Here is a 25,694-nt window from a genome sequence, read left to right as displayed (position 1 = left end):
CACGTGTTTGTTTTTCTAACTCGCTGTGGTTAAAAGGTTTGTCCACTGCCACAGCAAAAGTGAACTAATATACCGTAGGGGACTAGCATTCTTGGACCAGGAATTATTAAGATACGTGATATCTGAACAAATCTGGGCTCTCCTGATGAGGCAGAGGGATACAGGGCGGTAAGGAATGACTGCTGTGGAGTCAACAAAGGGTCTTTGCCTGGTGCAGTTACAGAGGAGTTTCTGGACTTCCACTGTTCCTGGTAAACTTTTGCTACATTATTCGTTTTTTAATAATGTATATATGCTACAGCTGCGATCAGGAAAAAATGAGGTCTTTAAAAAGAGAACCTTGAAACTTAAGAGAGACCTAGCATGGTTTGAAATCTGTTCTGCTCCTTAAAACCAAATAAAAAACCCTCCCCCAAAACTCTACACCAAATACTTAACAGGAAAATGAATGAGCTTTGGGATACAGCAAGGACAAGTTTTGTTTCAAATCAGAAGAGAAAGATGGGTGCAGACACAGAGAAGTTCATAAATGAGGGCAAGTGTTAAGAACATTTAAGTCTGATGACTTCTCTATTTTTTCTAGCAATCCAACGTGACCTAATGTGCTGTGAGAGTATGATGAGAAGAGCAAAGCTAGAAAGACAGTTTAAGGAGAGAACAGCAAATGTCTTAAACAGATGCAGGAGGGTATGGAGGTAGCGAGCAAAGGGAATGGGGAGGTTCAAATTGATACCTATATGAGCAGCTGACTGATGTTCTGGGGGGCTGCCTTTGGGAGCCCAGGTAAAGAAGCAAAGTATTAAGTTTAAAGATTTTTTTTAAATTTTTATATTTTTTAAAGATTTTATTTATTTATTCATGAGAGACAGAGAGAGACAGAGAGAGAGAGAGGCAGAGGGAGAAGCAGGGAGCCCGATGTGGGGCTTGATCCCAGGACCCTGGGATCATGACCTGAGCCGAAGGCAGATGCTTAACCAAATCTGAGCCACTCAGGTGCCCGTTTAAAGATTTTAAAAGGAGGACTTCTCCAAGTGATGGTAAGGTTTAGATGGAAATGCACCAGTGAAATATGGCACAAGGAGATTCAAGTTGTTCCATTTGGTATTACTTCTTGGTAAAATGTTAAATCCTTGAGGATATAAACATGTTTTAATTTTGTCTCAGCTATTTGGAACAGAGCAGCCAAGGAGCTGGTGGTGAGTGGGCGTCCACGCGGATGCTGACGTCATCCGGTCTGAATGTTTGTAGTTGAGAGTTTTAAGGATGGGGAGGGAGTGCTAGAACCAGATGCTGTGGGCTTCAAAGGGGGAGTCATTTAGGAAGTGATAAAGAAAAATAGCCTGAAGTCATTGTGTGGAAAAAGGATAATGACTACCAAGTTTTTCTATTCCAAGATACTGGGACCTGTGTGGGAGGAAGGCAGGGAGCGACACATGGGGAGAAGAATGAGCTGCCTTTATCTGAGTGGGACCTGTAAGGAAAGTAATGTTCTTACAGGGAAACGAGATGAAGAAAATGAAACACTGGATAATTAGGTAACTTGATCAAATTCACTTGGTTACCAGCAAGAGCAGGGTAAGAACTCGGGACACCTGATAAAGAGTCTATAGTCTGGCCCTTTCTCAGTGCTAGAACTTACCAAGCGACTGTTTGATCTGTTACTGTTTCAATCACAGTATAGAGAGCAAAAACAATCCAGTACATCATCCATCGGACCTGGAAATAATAAAAATGCTTATGAAATAACAGACTAACATTATTTGCAACTCTGAATAATTACATACATATTTTTAGATATACAGCATGCTGGATCAAATGCAGAAGGTGATGGTTTAATTCTCAACAGATTTATGTCTGCGTTCCTCCCATCACTACATCACTACATCAACAGTCTTGGGATATAAGACGAGAATCTAAGAATAACAAATCTCCATCCTGACACAATATAATGTAGGAATCTGAGTGAAATAATCAGAACAATAGGATATATTTTTCTTAAGTTCTTTAAAAGATCTTATTCTTACCTACATGCTTCTTTATGATGTTGATTAGCTATTAATTATATAATAACAGCATAATGATATGATCACTTTTAATCTTTATTAGTCTTTCAAATTTTGCATTCCTTAATTCTCAATATATAGAAACTGTTCAGGAACCAAAGAACGATCCTGTGTTTGTTACATCCATAAGGTTGGTGCCCCAGTTTGGAAGTCGGTTAGTGTATTCTTTCCCCTGAAGCTCCTTGTACATCTGTAACCTCTCACACATCATTTCCTTCTTCTATCAACACCACAATGGTCACTGCAATCGGGTGAATGTTTGTGTCCTCCCCCTCAAATTTGTATGTTGAAATCCTAACCCCAAATGTGTACTAGGGGGTGGGGTCTTTGGGAGGTGATGAGGTCATGAGGGTGGAGCTTTTAACTCATAAATGGAGTTAGTGTTCTTCTAAAAGGGCCTCCAAAGAGATCTCTCATCCCTTCCACCATATGGGAACACAGAGAAAATGGCCATCTATGAACCAAGAAGTGGGTCTCACCAGACACCAGACTTGCCTTCATCTTGGACTTCTAGCCTCCAGAATAGTGAGAAATAAATTTCTGTTTTTTATAAGCCACCCAATCTATAGTACTTTTGTTATAGAAGTCTGAATGGACTGAGACAGTTCAGGACATTTTTACTTCTTGCCTGGAATACAGCATCCTAACTGGTCCCTGAGACTCCAGTATCTCTTTGTATCAATCCTTTTCGTAGAAAGCTGCCAGATTTTTTCTTGAACTCATGTCCCCAACTATACCTTTCTACTTACCTGAGCACATAGACTCTCTTCATCACAGGTTGGATTTTCATTAAGGATTATAATCTCTGATCTTGCTCAATATTATAATAATGGCTAATATACAAAACCATGCCAACTATAGGTTAGGGATTGTACTAAGTGCATCACCTATTAAATCATTTACTCTCCACAACAATACTACAAGGAAAGAAACATAATTATTTCCACTACAGATAAGGAAATAGTGACAGAGAGGTAAAATGACTTGCTCAAGGTCACGTAGCCAGAGTTTGAATCCAGGCTGCCTGACCCTGGATTTGGTGCTATTAATCAATTATACGATGTAGAGAAAGAATTTGTGAGGATTTGCTAAATGTGAGATCCAAGAATAACCACTACTTCACTTGTTCTTATCCCAATGAGATGACAAAAAAAAAAAAAAAAAAAAAAAAATTAGGTCTCTATAAATAGCTAGAAAATTGACCTAACTATTTAGTTTTAATATAGAAGCTTGTTTGGGTATTCCATAGACAATAGAAACTATAATTCAAGTGGCTTTTATGGTTTTCTCTTTACATGGACAATTCAATTCAAAATAGCCATGTGTAACTTTTGAAGCAATGTATCATGAAACAGAAATAATACCAATTTACTCTAATTTATAGACTCCTGAAAGCTTAAAAAAATTTGCCCAAAGCAAGTAATAGGGTATATTATCTATATGTGAAATACAAGGCAACTGATTTACAATGATCATCTCAAATTAAAAAAGAACAAAACAGCCCAAATGTACTCTTTAGTAAGTTTTTGTTTTTTTTTTTTGAACTTTTCATGAGTTCTCTTAAATTGCTCACTGCTGCCAATTCCAAACTTTTGTCCAAATATGGGGATTTTCTTTTAGGGCTCACATCCTATGTATATTCCCCCCTCCCTTTTTAAGGAAAGTGATACTCTTACAAGAGTTGATTCACCCAGACCTTCCCGATCCAAACACGAACTCAGCACTTTTACCTCAACTGTATTCAGAGGGTTAGCTTTCACCCCGATTGACTAAAAGCCTCCCTCTCCCAAAAAAGAAATGAAGAAAAAAGACTACAAACAGAATAATGAGCTTTTCCACAGCTAGAAGGGATCTTAGAGGTGATGACATTTTTGAAAACTATACAATCCTTCACGGAGAAAACAAACAATCACAAGAGAAAAGCGCTCCCTCTGGGCCTCCTATTCCACCCACGGTGGGACTCTGGAGGAGACGCCAAGAAACCTGAGTGCTCTCTGGGCAGAGCTTGAAAACAAATAATACAGTAAACCTCTTACTATCTTGAGGGCCAAAATAAATAAGGTGAACAAGGCCAGTGAGCTAAGAGATGGCCGGAGGAGGCACAGTCTTCCCTGATGCGAAGGACACAGCTTCTCAATGAACAAGGGGTGGCCTTCAGACCCCTCTTGTCAGTCCTTGTCCCTCTCCTTGTACTCAACACAGGGATTTCAGCGTGACTATCATCTTTCCCAGGGAAGTGGAGGTTTAAATTCGGTTGTCTGTCTCATAGAAAGTTTAGGAAACTTTCAGAAAGGTAAAATAGTTAAGTCAGTGCTTGTTACTTTTCATTATTTCACTATTTCTTACCACTGTTACAGTTGTGTTTCCAAATGGATAACAACTTCACAAGTAGTTGTAATTTACTGGTTAGCAGAGTAGAAGAGAGGTAATGGGGACTGTATACATAGTTACTGGTGATACCCTGAATGACTAGTTCTCCAATGAATGAGAGCGGCTACATGTCCCACAGATTTTAAGGGCTTATTCAGTTTCCAAATGAAGTTATTAAATTAATTTTAAACCCCACAAAATAAAAGTGCTTTAAAGAATGTAATGTTTACCTCTTTATTTTTTTAAAAAGCTTTTATTTATTTATTTGACAGAGAGACAGAGGGTGCGTGTTACACAAGCAGGGGGAGGGGCAAAGGGAAAAGCAGGCTCCCTGCTGAGCAGGGATTCCCAGGACCCTGGGATCAGGACCTGAGCCGAAGGCAGATGCTTAGCCAACTGAGCCACCCAGGTGCCCCATGTTTATCTCTTAAAAAAACCCCGTATATTTATTTAGGTTGTGAGACTATTTAGTAATGTCAAAAATTTAAAAAGAAGAAAAAGAAGGCAGCCATGCCATTGCCATTTTAGTTAAAACACAACCAACTATCCAATTAAGAGGGTATTCCTGGACATTTTCTTGGAGTATTGACAACAATTTTATATAAGCAAAACTCCATGGTATAGGAATTTGTCTCTAATGAATAAATTCCTTGATAATCTGCTCTTAGGGATTTTTTGGTTGTCCTTATCAGAAATATGGACCTTAAATTATAATAGGCAGGCAATAATACTTAAATGAATGTAATGAGTGTGTGTTATTCGTGGGAGCAACCACAAAGAAAGTTAACCTTGAAAGATATTGCTTTCTTTTTTCTATTAATGGATTTGGTTGGGATTTTATACCAAATGACTACTCAGCAAAGCTTTTATTAAAACTACACCCCAAGGCCACACAGCCTATGTTTAAGGTTCTAAGGAAATAGTAAGAAAGAAGTCAAGGTCAAAAAGGAAAAAAAAAAAAAAGAAAAGAACAAGTCACAAAACAATAGAAGTATAATTAAACATTGTGAAGATTAAAGATAAAATGTTCTTTAGATCAAAAGAAAACATCAAAGCAAAATGCAAAAATAAAACCAAAAATTGGTAGGAAAACAATCACACTGATAATCTTGAGAATGTATATAACTAAATATAATCACCTTTAAAATGTTATACAAATTTAAGTAACTTAACTGGTAACCTTAATAAATTACAACCACCTTTTAAGTTGCTGGAAAAAAGGATACTGGCAACATCTTTATTTGTTAAAAATTTATGTTCTTGGGGAAAAAAATTCATGTTCTTGGGGAAGTAGAAACAAATAGTATACATTATCTTTCTAGTTCAGAAACAATTGGTAAAATCAGGAAGCCATTGTCTAGGTATCTCCATGAGAACAACAAGTAATAAGAAAGCCATACCCAGCTCTTTCTTAAAAGTCTCTCTTTGGTCCCAGGGAACTGAATTATCCAACAAGGTGAAGCTTATTACCTATAAGCACTAAGATGGGCACACACACACCCTACTTTTGATAAATTTTCCTATCAAACATAATTTAAACAATTCTTAAGGACTCACGTGGCATCATTACATATAACACTCACTAATACAACGGTAGCAAACCCTACTTACCTTATGTTATGAGAATAGAAACATGAATAGGATAGTTTCTGTCCTCAAGGATTTAACATTTCACTGGGGAAAAAAATGAGTAAAAAACTGTGATTTAAAAAAAAAGTGTTCTGCTGTTTTTACTACATTAGATGTCCTAGCTTCCAGTGTGAGTCAAGAGCACAAGAATCTGAGGAAAGCTTAATAAAGGGACTATTTATAAAGTTGTGAGCAAGGTTCAGGAAACCCAATAAAAGGCTACTGGTGTACCCTGGAGCTAGCAACAAAAGGAGCTGGCATTACCCCTAGATGTGAAGGAAGGAGGGAGGGCAGGGAAAAGTTTCCTGGAATCCAGAGAGGGCAGCTGTAGGGGAGAGCTGTAGCCGCAGGTAGACAGTCACAGTCAACCCACGGTGGCAGGGGAGGAAGGGAGGATGCTGGGAGGACAACCCTCTGACCTCAGGCTCATCCTGCCTTCTGATCTTCTGCAGAAGACGCTCCTGGGCCAAACCCAAAGGGAGGCCAGAGGTGATGCAGTCTATGAATCAGCCTCCTGGGCCATAAGCAAGGGGAAATTCCGCTGGAAGGGCGAATAAAAGGTCCCAGCACTACCTCGCCTGCCATCTCCTTGATCCACCCAGAATGGAAGTCTTTTCTCACCACTTCAACAGATCCCTCCCCAGCCCAGATGACCACAATCTCCCATCTGCATGATCCCCACAGCATCCTAACCGATCACCCTGCTTTCCTGGGTCTTTTCTGTATACAGCAGTCCGAGGCTCTCCTTAAAACAGAAGCCAAATCACGTCATTCCTCTGCTCAAACCTCTCTTAGGGCTCCCATCAGTATTCTTACCATGGCCTAGAAGACTCTGGATGTGGCACCTGCTACCTCTCTGGCCTCATCTGCTCCTCCTTGCTGTCCTGTTCTGCTCGTCACCTGGGCCCTTTTACTGGCCCTTGTGTGCGCAGATAGACTCCTGCCTCAGAGCCTCAGTACATGCTTTTCGTGTTTTTTTTTGCCTGAAATGCTCTTCCCGCAGTTATCCATGTGGATCACTTTCTCACTTGCCTCAGGTCTCTGCTCAAATATTTACCTGAGACGTCTTCTAAAATATCAGTGTCCTCCTAGCTCCCTTATCCTGACTCATTTTTCTCTTTAGAAACATATCATGTATCACTGACACATCTAGCAAATGTTTACTTTTTTTTTTTTTGCCTTTCCCTACTAGAATGTAAACTCCAAGAGGAGAAAGACTTTTATTTTGCTCACTGCTGAATTTTTCCCTGTGCCTAGCATCAACAGAGCTCCATAAATACATATTGATCAGTTGCTGAATGAATATGGGCCGTGCACAGCTCAGCATGCTCCATTCTTTAAGGATTGCAAAAGGTTAGACCCTCAAGAGGAGATAGAGCAGGACGGGTGAGCATCAACTAGCCCTTTAGGAGATCTGGTTTTAAAAGAAAAAAAAAAAAAAAGAGGAAGAATAAAAAAAATAGCATGAAGCAAAAAGAAAGCGTGTTTACATTCTCAAGGATTGAAAACTTTGCCAGCAAGATAAGAAGATTCAAATGAAGAGAAAGCAGGTATACTTAATGGAACAAGATCCCACATGAGAAAGACAAGAATTAGATTAGGAAGAAGAGTGGGCTCAAGAAAGCAGGAGAGAGGCATGCTCCTCTGGGATGGAAGGAAAGAAAAGACTGGCTGTGTTGGGAAGAGGACCAGAGCCAGGGACCTCTATCTTTACTCTAGAGGAGGAGAGCAGGTCACCCCTTCAGGCTGGGTGTGACTGTAAAGGAGGGTGGGTTGGAGGACAGTAGTAAAGGTTTGGACAAGCTGTTCATCTGGATGGGAAAAGCAGCAGCCTAGGGTAGAGATGTTCTAGATTATGAGACGAAGGATGGCCTCAGCTGCTCTGGAGGTGAGATCCAGGAGGCTGCCAGTGGTCTAGGTTGAAGACAGTGAAACAAGAGAGCTGGGAGGTGACAGCTTGCTGTCCGTCAAGAGGCCTAACAGCAGAATTGTGGCTGTGGAGCGGCCCAGCCAGGGCTGGTGTCTCTCAGCCCCCCTTTGCAGGTAGGTGGGGCCATGCATCCAATTCTCCCCAGCAGAATGTGAGGTGAGGCTTTTGAGAAGTGGGTGTATCTCCCCCACAGGCTCTTCCCCCCTTCTTGTGGCCTGGGAGGGCAGGGAGCAGGGCAATGTTGGAAGCCATGTGTTGAAGGTAGGTAGAGTCCCAGTTCTTGACCGATGGCATGAGGAGAATTTGTTGCCAAAATGAACACCTAACCTGGACTGTTCTATGAGAGAGAGATACATTTCTATATTCCTTCAGCCGTTGCATTTTTATTACACATTATAATTATAGTAGCTTAGCCTACCCTAAAATGAAAGGTTACGCTAAAGCAAGGCTGAAGTAACCAAGGTTCCAGAATGAGGGAAGCATGAGTCCCAGTGCCCCAGTGCCATCATCTGCCATGTGTGACATGGTTAATGTCCTAGTTGGTGGTGAAGGTGATACCACCACAGCGATCTGGAAATGGAGAAGAGGAGTACCATGTTAAGAAATTCTGGTTGAGACACTTTCAGGGGACTCTCATGAGTATCTGGAGGACAGGAATCAGTGATGCTCTCATGCAGCAGATCGGGGAAGAGCTAGAGAAATACTATTTTAAACTACTCTTGTGATCCCTTGGCAAATGTGGTTCTGTCTGTGTGAATTTGATCATTATCATCTGCCCTGTCCGTCTGTATGGCTTCAGTGGCAATCCCCTTCTATTTTCATTAGGCCAATAAATCAGATAAATTAGCTGGTTAGAAATATGAATAAAGTTTTAAAGTGGGTATATTCTGAGTGGGAGGCCAAGATATCCAAAGTATAAAGTACATAAAAGTCAGTGGGATTACTACTTGAAAAATGTTGTTTGATGCTCACTTTGCTTTGTTTTGTTTCCCAAGAGTATACCTGATGTTTCCTATGGTACCTGAAACAAAAGACATTCGCAAAGATATTTACTAAAAGAATTAATGAACTGGGCTAACTTATATACAAGACTGTAATTTCCATTCTTCCTAATTATTTGGTAATAAACCTCTTTTGAAAGTGGTCACAATGAACTGGTAGTCATATTTAAATCTTGGAACGCAGGGTGTCTGGGTGGCTCAGTCAGTTAAGCGCCTGCCTTTGGCTCAGGTTATGATCTCAGGGTCCTGGGATCGAGCCCCGCACTGGGCTCCCTTCTCAGTGGGGAGTCTGCTTCTCCCTCTCTGTTTGTGTTCCCTCTCTCGCTGTGTCTCTCTCTCTCTGTCAAATAATAAAGTCTTTAAAAGAATAATAAATAAATCTTGGAATGCTTTATGTACTATCTTTTTTGTGACTAGAGAAATGTGAATATTTTAATTTACAATACATTATTTATAAGTAAAAGATTCTTCAAATGGAATCTTAGAATCATTTAAATATCAAAATGAATTTATATTCCAAGAAAATATACTCTTATAATTAGGCAAGTTCTTTTGGAGATTATGGAATCTTCTGTGATATAAAACCACAGTATCTAAAATTACATTCTAGTTTACATAGTGCATGGATCAGATTAGCTTATTTAACAAGCCAGCACCTGCTTTATTATTACTCAAAATCCATAAGGCTTTTACAAAGCCTTAGCATTTCAGAAACCCAGACAGTCATGTGATGGTGTTCTTAGCTTTACTCTCTCAAAGGAATTAGAGGATATTTTAAGCCTGAGTGAATACTGTAAAATGAATATACCCATAGGCTAAATTTACTATCAAAAGACCATGCTCCATTTAATAGGTATGCATTTATCTACCCTTGATTGCAAAAGTAGGCCTCAGTTCATGATCTTTTAACATTTTTTTAAGAAAAGAAGTTTTTATGATTTATATCCTTAGACAATGAAATTGACTGAAATCCCCAAACAAATAAAGCAAACAAAAAGTGAACAGCAACTGTGAAACAATCCTTCTGATTTCCATCAAGAAATTGAGAGCAATGCACAGGCCCTGAATATATAGGGGAATATCATGTTTTCGTGGAAGGAGGCATGTTGCTATAGATTTATGAGTCATGGTAATAGCAGTGATGGCATATTAATTAAAACATATTGGGGTGCTTGGGTGGCTCAGTTAGTTGAGCGTTTGGATTTTTTTTTTTTTAAAGATTTTATTTATTTGAGAGAGAAAGAGAGCACGAGCGGGGTGAAGGGCAGAGGGAGAAGCAGACTCCCTGCTGAGCAAGGAGCCTGACGCAGGGCTTGATCCCAGGGCCCTGGGATCATGACCTGAGCCGAAGGCAGACACTTAACTAACTGAGCCACCCAGGCACCCCAAGCGTCTGGATCTTGACCCCAGCTCAGGTCTTGATATCAGGGTCACGAGTTCAAGCCCTGTGCTGTGCTCCACACTGGGTGTGGAGCCTATTAAAAGAAAAAAAAAATTCTTTTTCTTTAAATTGTATCTTTATATAACTTATTCTCTCTATGCTAGGACCAGTGTGATATTATAACAACAGTGGTATTAACAGTATTATATATGTTAGAATATTGATATAAGTGCATAATTACATTTGCATGATGAAAAGAAAAATTATGTGATATATTAATTCGATAGATATTACTCAGGGCCTTTTAGAAACAAAGCCCTTTTACATGAAATAGGTATAAACCTGATGTCGAGGTGTTCCTACCACCAAGAAGCTTTCATGGGAGGGATTAGTAAAAGAATACATAAAAGGGTAAGAATTGGTGATAACCAGCATGTTTGCTCCACCATGTAACTACTAATATTTTATTATATATTATATATTATTCATTTGCCTTGTATGAATTAAATTTCTTCACTTCCAAAGGAAAGCCTTCCCGAATTAACTCCTCCCCCTCTAAAGGTCATATATAATCTTTGTGCTCCATCCTTTTTCTTTGTAGCATATCTGAGAAATGGTTTATATAACATCTACCCCTGCTGCTTAGAGTATAATAACCAACAGGGACAGAAACCATCGCGTTCACCATCATGTTGCCAGCACCTAGCACTCTGGGTCTGGTAAAGCAAGAACAGAGGAAGACTTTTGCTTAATAGTTTCTTTCTTTCTTTCCTTTTTTTACAGATTTTATTTATTTGACAGCGAGAGAGAGAGAGCACAAGCAGCGGGGGAGCAGGAGAGGGAGAAGCAGGCTCCGCGCTGAGCAGGGAGCCTGATGTGGGGCTCTATCCCAGGGCAAAGGCCACCCAGGTGCCCCTGCTTAATAGTTTCTTAATTCTGGGGTCTCAGTCGGTTAAGCAGCTGCCTTTGGCTCAGGCCATGATCTCAGGGTACTGGGATCAAGGTCTGCATCGGGCTCCCTGTTCAGCCAGGAGCCTGCCTCTGACACTCTCCCTGCTATCCCCCCTCCCCCGCCACTTGTGGCCACTCTCTCTCTGTCTCAAATAAATAAATAAATAAATAAACTCTTTAAAAAATTAGTTTCTTAATTCTAAGGTCTGGATTGATGCAAGACTCAAACAAGTAACTTTGGACTGCAAATAGCAGTTTGTAACATACAAAATAGTCTATTTTGTCAAAGTTGTTCTCAGACTTATCAGAGATTAAACAATTTTCCAACATTTCTTAATTTCAGATTCTTTGAATTATAAAGCAATTAATGCCAGTCTTTAAGAAAAAATGAAAAATTACATATGCCTAATGATTTCAATTATAACCACACTAAGTAAATCCAGATCATAAAATGCTAAAATATGCTTCATAGGGAAAAAAAAAAAATCTTTGCTGAGTCTGAAAAGAAATAAACATCGCTGAATTTCAGACCACCCGAAGAGAACTTTATTTTCTGACCATTATTATTCACTCAAGTCCATTCACCCAAAACATTCATTCTACACCACATTTCAGAGACAACAGAGACCTTCTAATATAGAATTCTTTAGAAATAGTATAGAGTTGAAAAGATTTCTCCCATTTCATTAACATTATGCAATAATTTGGTTACTTCATAATGATTTTTCCCCACTAAAAACAAAAAGGAACAAAATGTGAGAAATCAATAGAAAAACTCCCTCTTTTATCCAACCCAGATGGCTCAGTTATGGGATTTTTCCCACAGCTGTGCCAAGTAGAAGCATGCTTGAAAATAAGCTAGTTGAAGTTCAATCCAAAGTGAATAGAGACCATGGCTGAATAGAGTTCTTTTTTTAAAAAAGGGGCATGTGTTTGGGGTGAATACATGAGGCTAGAATTGATTTGGGCTTCCTCAACTTCTTCCCCCATTGCCCCATTTAAGACTATCTTAACTTTGTACAGCTCCCCCAAACTCAGATGTCTGGGGGTTATACTTTCAGATGGTGAAGCTGCTGCAACACGGTTTACCTGCAGATCCCAGGCATCACTGCCAAAGATCTCACGGATTAATTAGCCTGTAGGTTTGAAGGACTGTAAGTAGAAATGGAAGTCTCTGTCACCCTACTTCCTTGGTCTTCCCCAGTGATTGTGAATCACAGAAGCCCCAAGTATCTCAACCCTGACCTCAGCAGTTTGAGGAACTTGAGAGAAGGCAAAAGTGCAAAAATGTTTAAAAACTAGGTGATAATTTAAAAGGAGTGTTGGAAAGAAGATGTAAAAAGCAGGATCTGCTCATGGGAACTGTTCCCGGGAGCAGAATTTAGGAAGGAATGACCTCTTAGTCCAAAATAACTCTCTCCATCTTTACTGGCTGAGAATTCACAGTTCACTTTTTTATACTGTTTAAAGCACTATTGATTTATTTGGGATAATAAATATTTGTGAGAAAGACAGTTCCCTTAGAACCACACAGAATTTCTCAGGAGGGGCCCAGGGAGAGGGAGAGAATCTCAAGCAGACACCCTGCTGAGTGTGGAGTCCAATTCGGGGCTCGATCCCACCACCCCGAGATTGTGACCTGAGCTAAAACCAAGAGTCAGACGCTCAACTGATTGAGCCACCCAGGTGCCCCTGAAATGCGCTACTTCTAACACTAAATTGTCACTCTACCTAAAAATAAATAAATAAATAAAAAATAAATGATCACTCTACCTTCTTCTTTCCCTAAGTGTTCCCAAAGCCTTGGCCCATCATGTTTCCCACGTGAAGTATTCCAAGGACTGGCACCATTCTTTAGGCACTGAGGTACCACCATTCCATCTATCTTCACACAGACAATCCCATCTTGCTATTTCCACAAGTGAGCTAACCTAGCTACTACTGGATATGCTCCTTTCTCCAGGTGACAGGCAAGACTACGATGGACATAGAACAGGAAAAATTTCATTCTTAAGGTAAGATACACTCTTTTACATACAACTTGTAGTTTTATATTCTAGGCTCAACAGCATACTTTGAACATACAGTAATCATTCAAACAGTAAGAATCAGCCTTTATACCACATGGGAGAACACAGTGTTCTAGAGAAGCAAAGACTGGTAGGAAAAAACTCCAGAAAGAATAAATCTCTGTCATGACTGAAAATGAGCCTGGGATATCAAATTACTTCCCTTCAAAAGCCTGTGCAATCAACCTCACCTAGAGAACTGAAGTTCACATTTGGGTGAGTGGAGAGAGACGAGTGACAGGTCACAGGATACTTGGGGATAAGAAAGGGCTGGCTGAGTGCCAGGGTGCAGGACAGCCAGAAGGCCCTGGGTAAACACAGTCAGAGGAACAAAGAGGCAGGAGTAAGGTGAAGGAAGGTGGATGATTCTGAAGGGAAATTTCATTGACGGAGGGAATTTTGTGTATGGCCAGCCCTACAACACAGGAACTAAGAGAAAGTCTAACTCAATATCCTTACCCTTATAATTGTATCGTGTAATTTTGTTAAAGTATTATTTTTCTACAAGACCTTCCAAGTTGTTAATTAGTCCATGTACATACAAATGTTTCTAAAACAAACTATTTGTTATTTGATGTCCATCTGCATACCTAAACTTATATTAAAAAAGTACAATGTGGTAAAAACTATTACTTTTCACAATAACATGATACCTCTTAATTATTTTCACCTTGGCTATAGATAAAAATTACTTGGGGATTAAAAAAACATATTTAGGGGCACCTGGGTGGCTTAGTTCAGTGTCTGACTCTTGATCTCAGCTCAGGTCTTGATCCCAGCCAGGTTCATGAGTTCAAGCCCTGCATTGGGCTCCACACTGGGCATGGAGCCTACTTAAAACAATAATAATGAAAGGATATAACATAATAAAACAAGTGTTAGATCTTCATTTAAAGAGGACTATTGGAAACCTTTGAAAATTAAAACAATATTTAAAAATAAAACTATTCAACTCCATCGACTTTTGTGACTTTTCAAGATCTTTTGAAGATTTTCTTCCCCATTTTACCTACAGAATTTGGAACTGTGGTTTTAAAAAAAAGGAATCAGTTTATATTTAATCTGATAGCCAACACACACCTGTCAGAATGGCTAATATCAACAACACAAGAAACAACAGGTGTTGGTGAGGCTGTGGAGAAAGAGGGACCCTCTTGCACTGTTGATGGGAATGCAAACTGGTGCAGCCACTGTGGAAGACAGTAGGGAGGCTCCTCAAAAAGTTAAAAATAGAACTACACTATAATCCAGCAACTGCACTACTAGGTATTTACCCAAAGAATACAAAAACACTAAATCCAAGGGATACATGCATCCCAACGTTTATAGCAGCATTACCTACAATAGCCAAATTATGGAAACAGTCCAAGTGTTCATCGATTGATGAATGGATAAAGATGTGGTATATATACACAATGGAATATTAGCCATCAAAAAGAATGACATCTTGCCATTTGCAATGACATGGATGGAGCTAGAGAGTATTGTGCTAATTGAAATAGTCAAAGACAAATACCATATGATTTCACTCATATGTGGAATTTATTTATTTTTAAAAAAGATTTTATTTATTTGACAGAGAGAGACATAGCAAGAGAGGGAACACAAGCAGGGGGAGTGGGAGAGGGAGAAGCAGGCTTCCCGCGGAGCAGGGAGCCCGACACAGGGCTCGATCCCAGGGTCAGACCTGAGCCGAAGGCAGACGTTTAACGACTGAGCCACCCAGGCACCCCATATGTGGAATTTAAGAAGCAAAACAAACGAGCAAAGGGGGAAAAGAAAAGAAAGAGAGAGAGAGGCAGGGGTGCCTGGGTGGCTCAGTCGTTAAGCATCTGCCTTCGGCTCAGGTCATGATCCCAAGGTTCTGGGATCAAGCCCTGCTTCAGGCTCCCTGCTCTGCAGGAAGCCTTCTTCTCCTCCCACTCCCCCTGCTTGTGTTCCCTCTCTCATTGTCTCTGTCAAAATAAATAAATAAAATCTTAAAAAAAAAAAAAAAAGGAAGAGAGAGAGAGGCAAACCAAGAAACAGACTCTGAAGTATAGAGAACAAACTGAGGGTTGCTGGAGGGGAGGTGGGTGGGGAGATGGGCGAAATAGGTGATGGGGATTAAGTAGTGCACTTGTGATGAGCACCAGGTTTTGTATGTAAGTGTTGAATCACTATATTGTATACCTGAAATGAATATTACACTGCATATTAACTGGAATTTAAATAAAAAGTTAAAAAAGATAAAAGATGCCTATTGGAAACCTTTGTAAGTTAATACAATATTTTAAAATAAAACTACTCAACTCAATCTATTTTTGTGACTTTTCAAGACCTTTTGAAGACTTTTCTCATTTTACCTACAGAGTTTGGATCTGTGGTTTAAAAAAAGAATCAGTCTATATTCTGATAGCCAAGAGACAGACAAAATTTCATGTATTTGTATAATGCAATTCAATAAATTTTTGTAATTTTTCAAAAGAATTTCATCTTTTTACATTTGTATTATATTTCTGAAGTAACATCTCTCATGAGCTTTTATTTTTATTTTTTAAGGATTTATTTATTTCTTTATTTGAGAGAGAGAGAGAGACAGTGAGCGAGCTGCACAGTGAGGGTGGTGGCAATCAAGTGTTTTGGTAGCTGTAGCCTTTCTGATTTTCAGCTGTTCTATCACTGGGGATTGGGGTGGAGGTAGCTAGGCCTCCCTCCAATTTACTACTTAACAACATTTCCTTTAATGGAAACAACCGTTTCTGTCCCTGTTTTTAAAAAATCTATTTCCATTGGCACTACAATTGGTCAAATTCTTCTTAGATATTAGCAAAAGCCCAAGTTAGCCTATTAGGTTTAAATGTTACTGTGAGAATTTTTTTTCTTTGTGTCTGTTTTCCAAAGCATTTGCACTGGAAGCTAGAAAAGGACAAGATAGCTGTGGTTGGCTAGCTATATCTTAGTGTGAAAATTGTAGGAATGCTTTTGTTGACTTCATAAAGGTCAAGGGGTACTGTAATTCACATTCTAAAATTTTTGAAGGAACTGTGCTAGACATTCATTACCACACACCCCAATTATATAACCTTATTTAAATTTAACACTTGTTTTCTAAAGTGGATTCACTGTAATGGTCATGCGATGATCATGAAGAAATTGGTTTTAGAAAACGTAAGGAAGAGTATAAGTCACTTAATTATAACAGCATCAATTACTTCAATTACATACTGATATGTATTTAACATATAAGTAAACTTGGCATATCAAAGTTAGGTTTATAAAAGAATATTCATCACCTACCTTAAGGTAAATGTAAGTAGATTTATTTATTTATTTCATTAAAGGATAATGAACTGTCCCAAGTGATTTTATTTAACTGTCCTAAGTGAAATTTGTGATTTTTATTTATCAGTACTTGATTGGCAAACCAAATAACTCAAGACAAGATGGATACACATGTATTCACTGTATGTCAGTTAAAATTAACTTTTAAAATGATTGTCAAAGATCTAAAAACTGGTATCTATTACTACTTTTTTTTTTTTTAAAAGATTTTATTTATTTATTCATGAGAGACAGAGAGACAGAGGCAGAGGGAGAAGCAGGCTCCCCGCGGAGCAGGGAGCCTGATGCGGGACTCGATCCCAGGACCCTGGGATCAGGACCTGAGCCGAAGGCAGACGCTTAACCGACTGAGCCACCCAGGCGTCCCTCTATTACTACTTTTAACCTATCTTCCATGCGAACACATTTTAAAAACCAATGTTAATGATAAAATAAGTCTTATTTGATATCACAGTGTATTTCAGCCAGAAGTAGTTCACTCACAAAGTCAATCTGGGAATCTGGGTAAAGATGATAAACTGAATATACACATTTAATTGCATCCTTACCACAAATCTCATTAAAACAACAGTAAAAGTGATGTTTTAAAAAGATATTAAGTCCACGGGCGCCTGGGTGGCTCAGTTGGTTAAGCGACTGCCTTCGGCTCAGGTCATGATCCTGGAGTCCCGGGATCGAGTCCCACATCAAGTTCCCTGCTCGGCGGGGGGTCTGCTTCTCCCTCTGACCCTCCCCCCTCTCATGTGCTCTCTGTCTCTCTCATTCTCTCTGTCTCAAATAAATAAATAAATAAATAAATCTTAAAAAAAAAAAAAAGATATTAAGTCCAGAAGAATACAGAAGAGAAGACAGTGTCGAAATTTTTGGAGGTAGGAAGGAAGTGGATGAGTAGCAACTGACTTAGGGGGCCTGAAAAAACTGAGTATTAAGCTGACAGTGGGAAAAACTGAGAAGCAATCCAACTTGACACCGCAGAGCTCCAGGAAGGCTCAAGAATTGGTGACACAATTCTTGGCCACTAGGGCAAAAGACAGGAAGAATGGCTGTTAAGTCTGCCTAAGGAGCAGGCAGGCCCCCAGATGCCCTCCCAATCTAGTGGTTTGGTGATGTGCCTCCTTCCTCCAAGAAGAAGAACCTTGCGGCTGATTCTCTGGGAAGAGTGAGTCAGAGGAGCTCTGGATTTGTAAATCTCTGGCACAGTAGAGTAGGAATTAAGTTACAGTTTATAAATTAAATATTGAGAGCCCCTAACCCTTATTCTCTCACCAGAATGCTACCAACCAAGTACCTTTCAGAATGGAAGAATCTTCTCTGAAGAGTCTGACTTGCATGAAAGAAAATACCTAAAGTTACAGATATTTTGATAATTTTCCAAGGAAACAGTTGTTATGGTTTGAACTGTGTCTCCCTCATATATGTTGAAGTCTGTTATGGACTGAATTGTGATCTCCCCAAATTCGTATATTGAAGCCATAAGCCCCAAGGTGACTGTATTTGAAGACAGGGCCTTTATGGAGGTAATTAGGATTAAATGAGGTCCTAAGGGGGCCCTAATTTGATAGAACTTGTGTCCTTATAAGAGACACTCACAAGAGCTTTCTTCACACTTGCACATAGAAAAGGCCACGTGAGGACACAGGGAGAAGGTGGCTGTCTACAAGCCAGGAAGAGGCGTCACCAAAAACCAATCCTGATGGCACCTCTATCTTGGACTTTCAGTGTCCACAACTGTGAGGAAATCAATTTGTGTTGTTTAAGCTCCTCAGTGTGTGGTTATTTTGTGATGGCAGCCTGATCTGACTAATACAAAGTTCTAACCCCCAGGACCTCAGAATGTGACATCATATGGAGACAGGGTCACTGCAGATGTCATTAAGATGGAGGTCATACTGAGGTACGGTGGGTCCTGAATCTCATGTGCCTGGTTCCTTGTAAGGAGCAAAGAAGCGACTCTGAGTCACAGACACATGGGGGAGATGACCATGTGAGTGCAGGGGCAGAGTGTGAAGTGCTGCAGCTGGAAGGTAAGGAGCACCAAGGACTGGCAACCACCAGACGCTGGAAACAGGCAAGAATGGATTCTCCTCAACAAGTTTCAGAGGGAACGTGGCCCTGTCCACATCTCAACTATGCCCTTCTCACCTCCAGAACCATGAGACATAAATTTCTGTTTTTTTGTTTTGTTTTGTTTTAAGCCATTCAGTTTGTGGTATGTCCTCTCAGGAGCTCTGGAACAGATATAGTTGCCTCATCATATCAGCCTACATTGAAGAGGATATTCAAGCCTCTTCATGGGCACAGGGCCGCCAGCCAGCTTGTGATTATCATACTCCAACATGAGCGGTGGACCAAGGACTACGAAACATTTGAGAAAATCAAACATGAGAGACAGGCTGAAACAAACAAACAGAATTCAATGGAGAATTGAAGAAAGAACACATCTAAAATACCATCATTCATAGACTCAGGCAAAAGGGAAGCTATTTTAAACAACATAAGAATAGGACACTAGAGGAAAAGGAACATTCATTGAATGAAAAGCACTCTTAGAAATTCAACACACAGGAGTAGGAATTAAAAGATTAACTAAAGGGTTAGAAGATGAAACTGAGAAACCCATCATAAAACAGAACAAAAAGAAAAAGTGACAGGAAAGAGAAGAAAAAAGATCAGAAAATTGCCTCTCACACAGCCTTCTTGGGAAGGATATATTTCATTTAAATGAGGAAGTAAAATAAAAAGGAGGAAAACAGGAGACTAAGAAATCTGAGGATCTAAAACAAGAGCCAGTCTGGAATATCTGATGGATGATAACGCACTGAGAAGAAATCTACACAACTGTGGAGAATTCGGGTCTAAATGCGCAGTAATAGAGAATAACACATAAGTGAAAAATCAAACAAACAATAAACAAGACAATGAAGAACACCAGGGAAAATAAACTACTGTGCAGGAAAAAAAAAAATGATAATGGTAGGACACTGTAGAGACCAAATGCAAATAGTGTTTTTATAGCGAAAAATACTATGTAACAGGTACTCTTACATGTCAGCTACTGATTTAAATGCTTTATGTTCATTAACTCACAGAATTCTCACAACCACCTGAGGAGGTACTACAACAGTTTTCATTCTACAGATATGAAAACTGAGGCACAGAAAGGCCAAATAGCTTGTATGACGACACAGCTAGTAATAGATAGGGCTGGGATGATAACCCAGCAGCCTGGTTCTAGGTGTTCTTTATCTCTTGAGTCTATTGCTTCTTTCCAACTTGGCCTAAATAATGCAAATATTTAATACTGATCCAAACCAAATTACACTGTTATGACCCTGGGAGGCTATCATGGACAGGGAAATATGCATGTGTATAGTGACACTGGGTAGCTACTATTAATCATCTTTAATAGAAAGAAGTCAACTGATAATGTCCATCTGAAAAATTAAGAAATAGCAATATAAGCCTGTTATTTAGATATGGAAATAAATACTAAAGGATTCAGATAAAAGAGCTGAAAGTAGTGGAGTCAAGAGAGAAACAGGGATGGGGAAGGTGGGGAACTGTTGTTTTTCATAATAAAAGCTTTACAAAACTGATTTTAAAATTATAAATAAGTACAGCTCTGATAAAAATAAAAACTAAATTAAAAGTAGATCAGAATGGTAAATAAACAGATAAGCATGTGGCCTGACAAAACTAATTTTCAAAAAATTCCACCTTAATCAGAGGGTTAATCTTTACGCTTCCCAAATTAAAACCCTTGAATCAAATGACTATTTTTAATCCAAAATATGAAAAGATGGGGCACCTAGGTGGCCCAGTCGGTTAAGCCTCTGCCTTTGACTCAGGTCATGATCTCAGGGTCCTCCCTGCTCATCTGGGAGTCTGCTTCTCCCTCTCCCTGCTCATGCTGTCTCTCTCTCTCAAATACATAAATAAAATCTTTAAACACAAAATGAAAAGATGCCTGGGGAACACTTCTTGACAATAAAAAAATGTATACTTTCTTTACTGTATTTTTTTTTTTAAAGATTTTTTATTTTTATTTATTTGAGACAGAGAGAATGAGAGACAGAGAGCATGAGAGGGAGGAGGGTCAGAGGGAGAAGCAGACTCCCCGCCCAGCAGGGAGCCCGATGCGGGACTCGATCCCGGGACTCCAGGATCATGACCTGAGCCGAAGGCAGTCGCTTAACCAACTGAGGCACCCAGGCGCCCTCTTTACTGTATTTTTTCCTCTTTTATATCCACCCTAAAACTAGCAGACAACTTCAGATTTTACCAATTGAAAAGAACTATTAAGCTAGTATGTGTATTTGTTCATTTTCAGGAAAAATTAGGTCACTTTCAAAACCAAGTCAATAAGGTTTTAGAGGGCTATTTCTAAGCCTTTAAAAGAGTAATCTCCTAGAGTTTTAACCGTTCTTTGTTCTTGCTCACAGTAAATCTCGGGACCAAATGTCTGATTTTGATTTTTTAAGTGCTGTCAGCCAATCTTTTCATTGCCACGTTCTCCAACATTCTTAGAATAAGAACACGGTTTCCTAGAAAAGCTACAGCAATTACACACGACTTGGAAGTAAACACTCTATTTTCAAGTCACGAGATGGTATAAGCCTAAAAAAATTTGCAAAACCATACTAATTCTTCAGTAAGTTTACATTTCAATTACTGCAAGGCTGAAAGACTTTAAGTAGGCCATATCAGCCACACTATACAGGAAATTATATCCTAGGAAAGCTCTGTTTTAAAAATAGGCAAAGGAAGAAAGGAAGGTTGCCAAAATACACAGCACTTTCCATTTGTTTTGATTTGAGCACAGCATCTGTTTTACCAGGTGCAATCTACTATTTGCAGGCTTAAGGGGAATGGTAGTAGTTAGGGTGGAAAGAAGTAAATTAATCTAAAATGTTTGCTTTCTGAAAACAATTTTGAAGTAGATATCAGTGGAATTTAGGTAATAACCAAATTCCACAAAGAAACTGAGCTTTGGGTAAGTCAGACTGGACTGACTACTCCTTAACCCGGCAGAATCAAAGCTGAGAAAATAGACCAATCCACTTACGAAATGTACACTCTTCAACTCTTCTTCCTTTTCTTCTTCTTTTTTTTAAGATTTTATTTATTCATTTGAGAGAAAGAGAGCACGAGGCAGAGGGAGAGGCAGACTCCCTGCTGAGCCGGAAGCCCAACACGGGGCTGGATCCCAGGACTTGGGAGATCATGATCTGAGCCAAAGGCAGACGCTCAGCCATCTGAGCCACCCAGGCGCCCCTTTCCTTATTCTGAATATTCCTTTAGTCATTCATTCAAAAAACACTGAGTACCTACTATATATACCATGTACTGTTCTAGGTAGGGGAACATAGTTAACAAAACAACAAAACTCTACGGAGCTATTTCCGGTGGGGAGGACAAACACATACAAACAATATCAGGTAATATAAAAGGCTATTAAAAATATAACAGGGAAATCTGAAGGTTAACTGCTAAGAAACTACCATATGCAAAACAAAGCAAATGTGGATGGGTTCACTATATATGAAAACTTGAGAACAGAGTTCTAGTAAAACTGTTATGATCAGAGTTAGGTTCAGATTAAGTTTACGTGAGACTCAGCAAGAAAATAATATTCCAACATTTTGTCAAAAGTAAATTTAGATTGGAAATACTTAAAGAACTGCCAACATTTTCAAAACCTTCTAACTCCATCTTTTTTTTTTTTTTTTAAAGATTTTACTTATTTATTTGACAAAGAGAGGCACAGTGAGAGAGGGAACACAAGCAGGGGGAGTGGGAGAGGGAGAAGCAGGCTCCCGCTGAGCAGGGAGCCCGATGTAGGGCTCCATCCCAGGACCCTGAGATCATGACCTGAGCCGAAGGCAGACGCTTAACGACTGAGCCACCCAGGTGCCCCCTAACTTCATCTTTAATCATTTTGATCATAGTTGATTTAGATGCTTATGAGTCCTGTCCTGGTACTGACTGGTTAAGCGGCCTCAGTGCCCACCTTCTTAAAAAATATCCTTATTTTTGTGGCCCTGGAAGGTCTACTTTGGACGCACGTCCACTGGCAGGTTGTGGAAACTTTCTACTTCTTTGTGAAGCTAGAATCCTCACCTACTTTTCTAAAGGTAGCATGGTAGCAGAGAAAGAATAAAACATTATAAACAAGATATCCAATCTGGTACCATTCCTGCCTTAATGATCCATGTGACCCTGGACGAGTTGATTTACTTCTCTGAGACTGTAATACTGAAATATTTTCCCTGCCTACTTTATTTATTGATTTAGAGTTGTAGTGAGGGCCAGTGAGATATTATGGTACACGGAATAATGTCTCCCTCCCCCAAAGATGTCTATGTCCTAATTCCTAAAACCTAAGAATATGTTAGGTTATGTGGTAAAGGAGAAATCAGGCTGCAGATGGAATTCCGTTTGCCAACCAGGTGACCCTAAGATGGGGAGAGGATCCTGGTTTATTCAGGTGGACCCAATGTAATCACAAGCATCCTTGTAAGCAGAAGAGGGAGGCAGAAGAAAGAACCAGAGGGATGGAAACATGAGAAGTCTCAGCTCAACGTTTCTGGCTTTGAAGATGATGAATAGAACCATAAGCCAAGGATGCACGCAGCCTGTAGAAGCTAGAAAAGGTAAGGGAACAGATTTTTCCTTCGAGCCTCCAGAAAGAGTACAGCCCTTTAGATCCATGTCAGATTTCTGATCTCCAGGACTGTAAGAGAATACCTCTGGATTGGTTTAAGCCAGTAAGTACGTGGCAATTTGTTACAGTAGCAATTAGAAACAATAATATATAAAAGTATTTTGAAATTGGTAAGAAATCATACAAATGCAAATGTTCTAATGTGCTATCTCAGCTTGGTCTCTCTAGCAGCCTTGATGGCAGATAACATGGTCACCAGGTCTTCTGGGCTGTATCATATTTCCTTGTTAAAGGTAAATGCCCTGCCTTTTCTGTTCTGATGCCTGACCATTTCTGCTTTTAGGTTTCATTTCATTTGTGGAGAGATGATTACCATGTAACTATCAAACCAATTGCCTTTCTACCTCCCTAGTTTCTCAACTACTCCTTATTCTGCTGTTCCCAAGAGGGATGATGAGCAAACTTTTCAGTCACAATATTATAGCAAAATTATGTACAGATAATTCCTACTCTTTTAATGAGTTATTTGCTAAAAACTACAAGGCAATATGTGAAGTATATACCTAACTACACACATGTATGCATACATATGTATATATAGTAACATATATCAAGTTTTATAGTTTTTCCATCAGTTTCAATGTTACTGGATTCTCTTCCACAGGTTATCTTTAACTTATGAAGCAGAATTAAAATTTCAGGGTTAGACCATTCTTATTAATCCCAAACTTAGAGACAAATACAGTAATAAAAATTTGAGTATTAAGGGATTAAAACACACAAACCCATGTTTTTAAGTATCTAAAAATTAACACTAACAAAGTTAAACTGATGCACTGTAAGAAATAGATAAATACTTTAGAATGGTCAGTCCCTAAATAACACTATCCTTTTTGCTCTTTTACCATTAACTTACACATGACAGGCCTATTTCTTTCTTCTTTTCAAATTATTATACCTTCATATTTCTTACTGTTACTCCCTTTTTATTTTAGGGCATGGTATTTGTGTGCCCACTGGTAATATCTTCGTATTACTACAGCTTCTCATATAAACTTCATTTTTGATTTGTACTTAATTTTTTTCCAATAAAATCACCCAGATTTAGAGGGAAGATAGGAGAATACCACAAATACATACACAAAGACACAGAGGCATACCAGTTATTGCATATCCTGGGTTTATAATGTTTTATAGGGGAAATACGTGCAAAGTTGAGAAACTTCCCCCTGTATATTTCAATTGTAGTTAATTAGACTCAGAAAAAAAGATCTCCTTTAATAACAGTATGACAAATATTCCAAGTAAGAAGAAATGTATCAGCTAGTACAGTTGACCCTTGAACAACACAGGTTTGAACTGTTCAGATCCACTTATATGTAAATTCTTCTTTGATAAATATAGTACAGTCCTATAAATGTATTTTTTCTGCCCTATGATTTTTCTTAACATCTTTTCTCTAGCTTACTTTTTTTTAGAAGAAGAGCAGGAGAGTGAGAATCCTAAGCAGGCTCCATGACCCAGTGATCATGACCTGAGCTGAAATCAAGACTCCGATGCCAAACCGAGTCACCCAGGTGTCCCTCTCTAACTTACTTCTAATGGAGTATTTAACATATGTGTTAATTGACTTTACCTTATGGGTAAGGCTTCTGGTCAACAGTAGGCAATTAATAGCTAAGTTTTGGGGGAGTTAAAAATTATACGCAGACTTTCCACTGCGGGGGAACCCCTGTGTTATTGAAGCATCAACTGTAGAGGCTGATTTAAGAAGAAAAAAGACTGCAACTTCAATAGTAATGAGGTATCTGTATATTTAAATCAATTAAAAAGCTATGAAAAAAGGAAAAAGGTTTGGGGTGAGAAAGAATTATGTTCTCAGTCTACCTATAAATTCACAGGCTAAAAAACAGACCCCCCCCCCCAACTTCTTAAACTGGAACTTAGAGAAAATGAATAAGAGATCCAATTACCCATTTGGAAATCATACACTTACTCAAATGCCAACTGACAGTGAACTTTTTTTTTTGAAACTCTCCTTTGGAATTGTATTCAAAATTAGTTTATGAAGTTAATGAAGTTTAGTCTTTTTATTTATATAACATTTTTAACCAAAAACATTATCCCAGCTATTTCTAAAATGATTTTCTAGTCTTATATATCACAGATACATTAAGCTAGAATTAATCACTCATAAAACTATACTTACATATTCCTTCACGTTTTTGGTCTTCACAGCTTTGTATGAATAATATGCAGGATAAAGCATTCCAAACACCAACCTAAAAGTAAAAGTATGAGAAGACTAATCA

At 39.0% G+C, this 25,694-nt stretch overlaps 1 protein-coding gene and 1 long non-coding RNA gene across 7 annotated transcripts in view; one reads left to right on the top strand and one right to left on the bottom strand.

Annotated features, from left to right (window-relative positions):
• The window catches only part of REEP3 (receptor accessory protein 3), a 99,284-nt gene that overhangs the window by 25,378 nt on the left and 48,212 nt on the right, over positions 1-25,694 (bottom strand). For 5 of the 6 annotated variants that reach the window (XR_010412447.1, XR_010412446.1, XM_064594689.1 and 2 more), the window contains exons 2-3: positions 25,592-25,664; positions 1,640-1,716 (exon numbers count right to left, since the gene is read on the bottom strand). Coding sequence is in view for 4 of the 6 variants with exons in the window: in XM_064594689.1 (XP_064450759.1) it covers positions 1,640-1,716; positions 25,592-25,664 (150 nt within the window). In the remaining 2 variants the exon portion in view is untranslated. Of the gene's footprint in view, positions 1-1,639; positions 1,717-8,352; positions 8,389-25,591; positions 25,665-25,694 lie in introns of those variants that run through there. The other variant, XM_064594688.1, reaches the window with a different exon arrangement.
• Positions 114-18,666, top strand: LOC135364761 (uncharacterized). The gene is made up of 4 exons (XR_010412448.1): positions 114-251; positions 13,116-13,191; positions 13,289-13,340; positions 18,543-18,666. It is a non-coding gene; the product is annotated as an uncharacterized LOC135364761 (long non-coding RNA).

The sequence above is a fragment of the Mirounga angustirostris genome, unplaced genomic scaffold (genome assembly GCF_029215605.1).
Source record: "Mirounga angustirostris isolate CCGP_5_RB_7025 unplaced genomic scaffold, mMirAng1.0.hap1 SCAF_6, whole genome shotgun sequence".
NCBI lineage: Eukaryota > Metazoa > Chordata > Mammalia > Carnivora > Phocidae > Mirounga > Mirounga angustirostris.
Note: the sequence above shows the minus strand (reverse complement) of the source record. Positions and strands in the feature narration are given on the sequence as shown.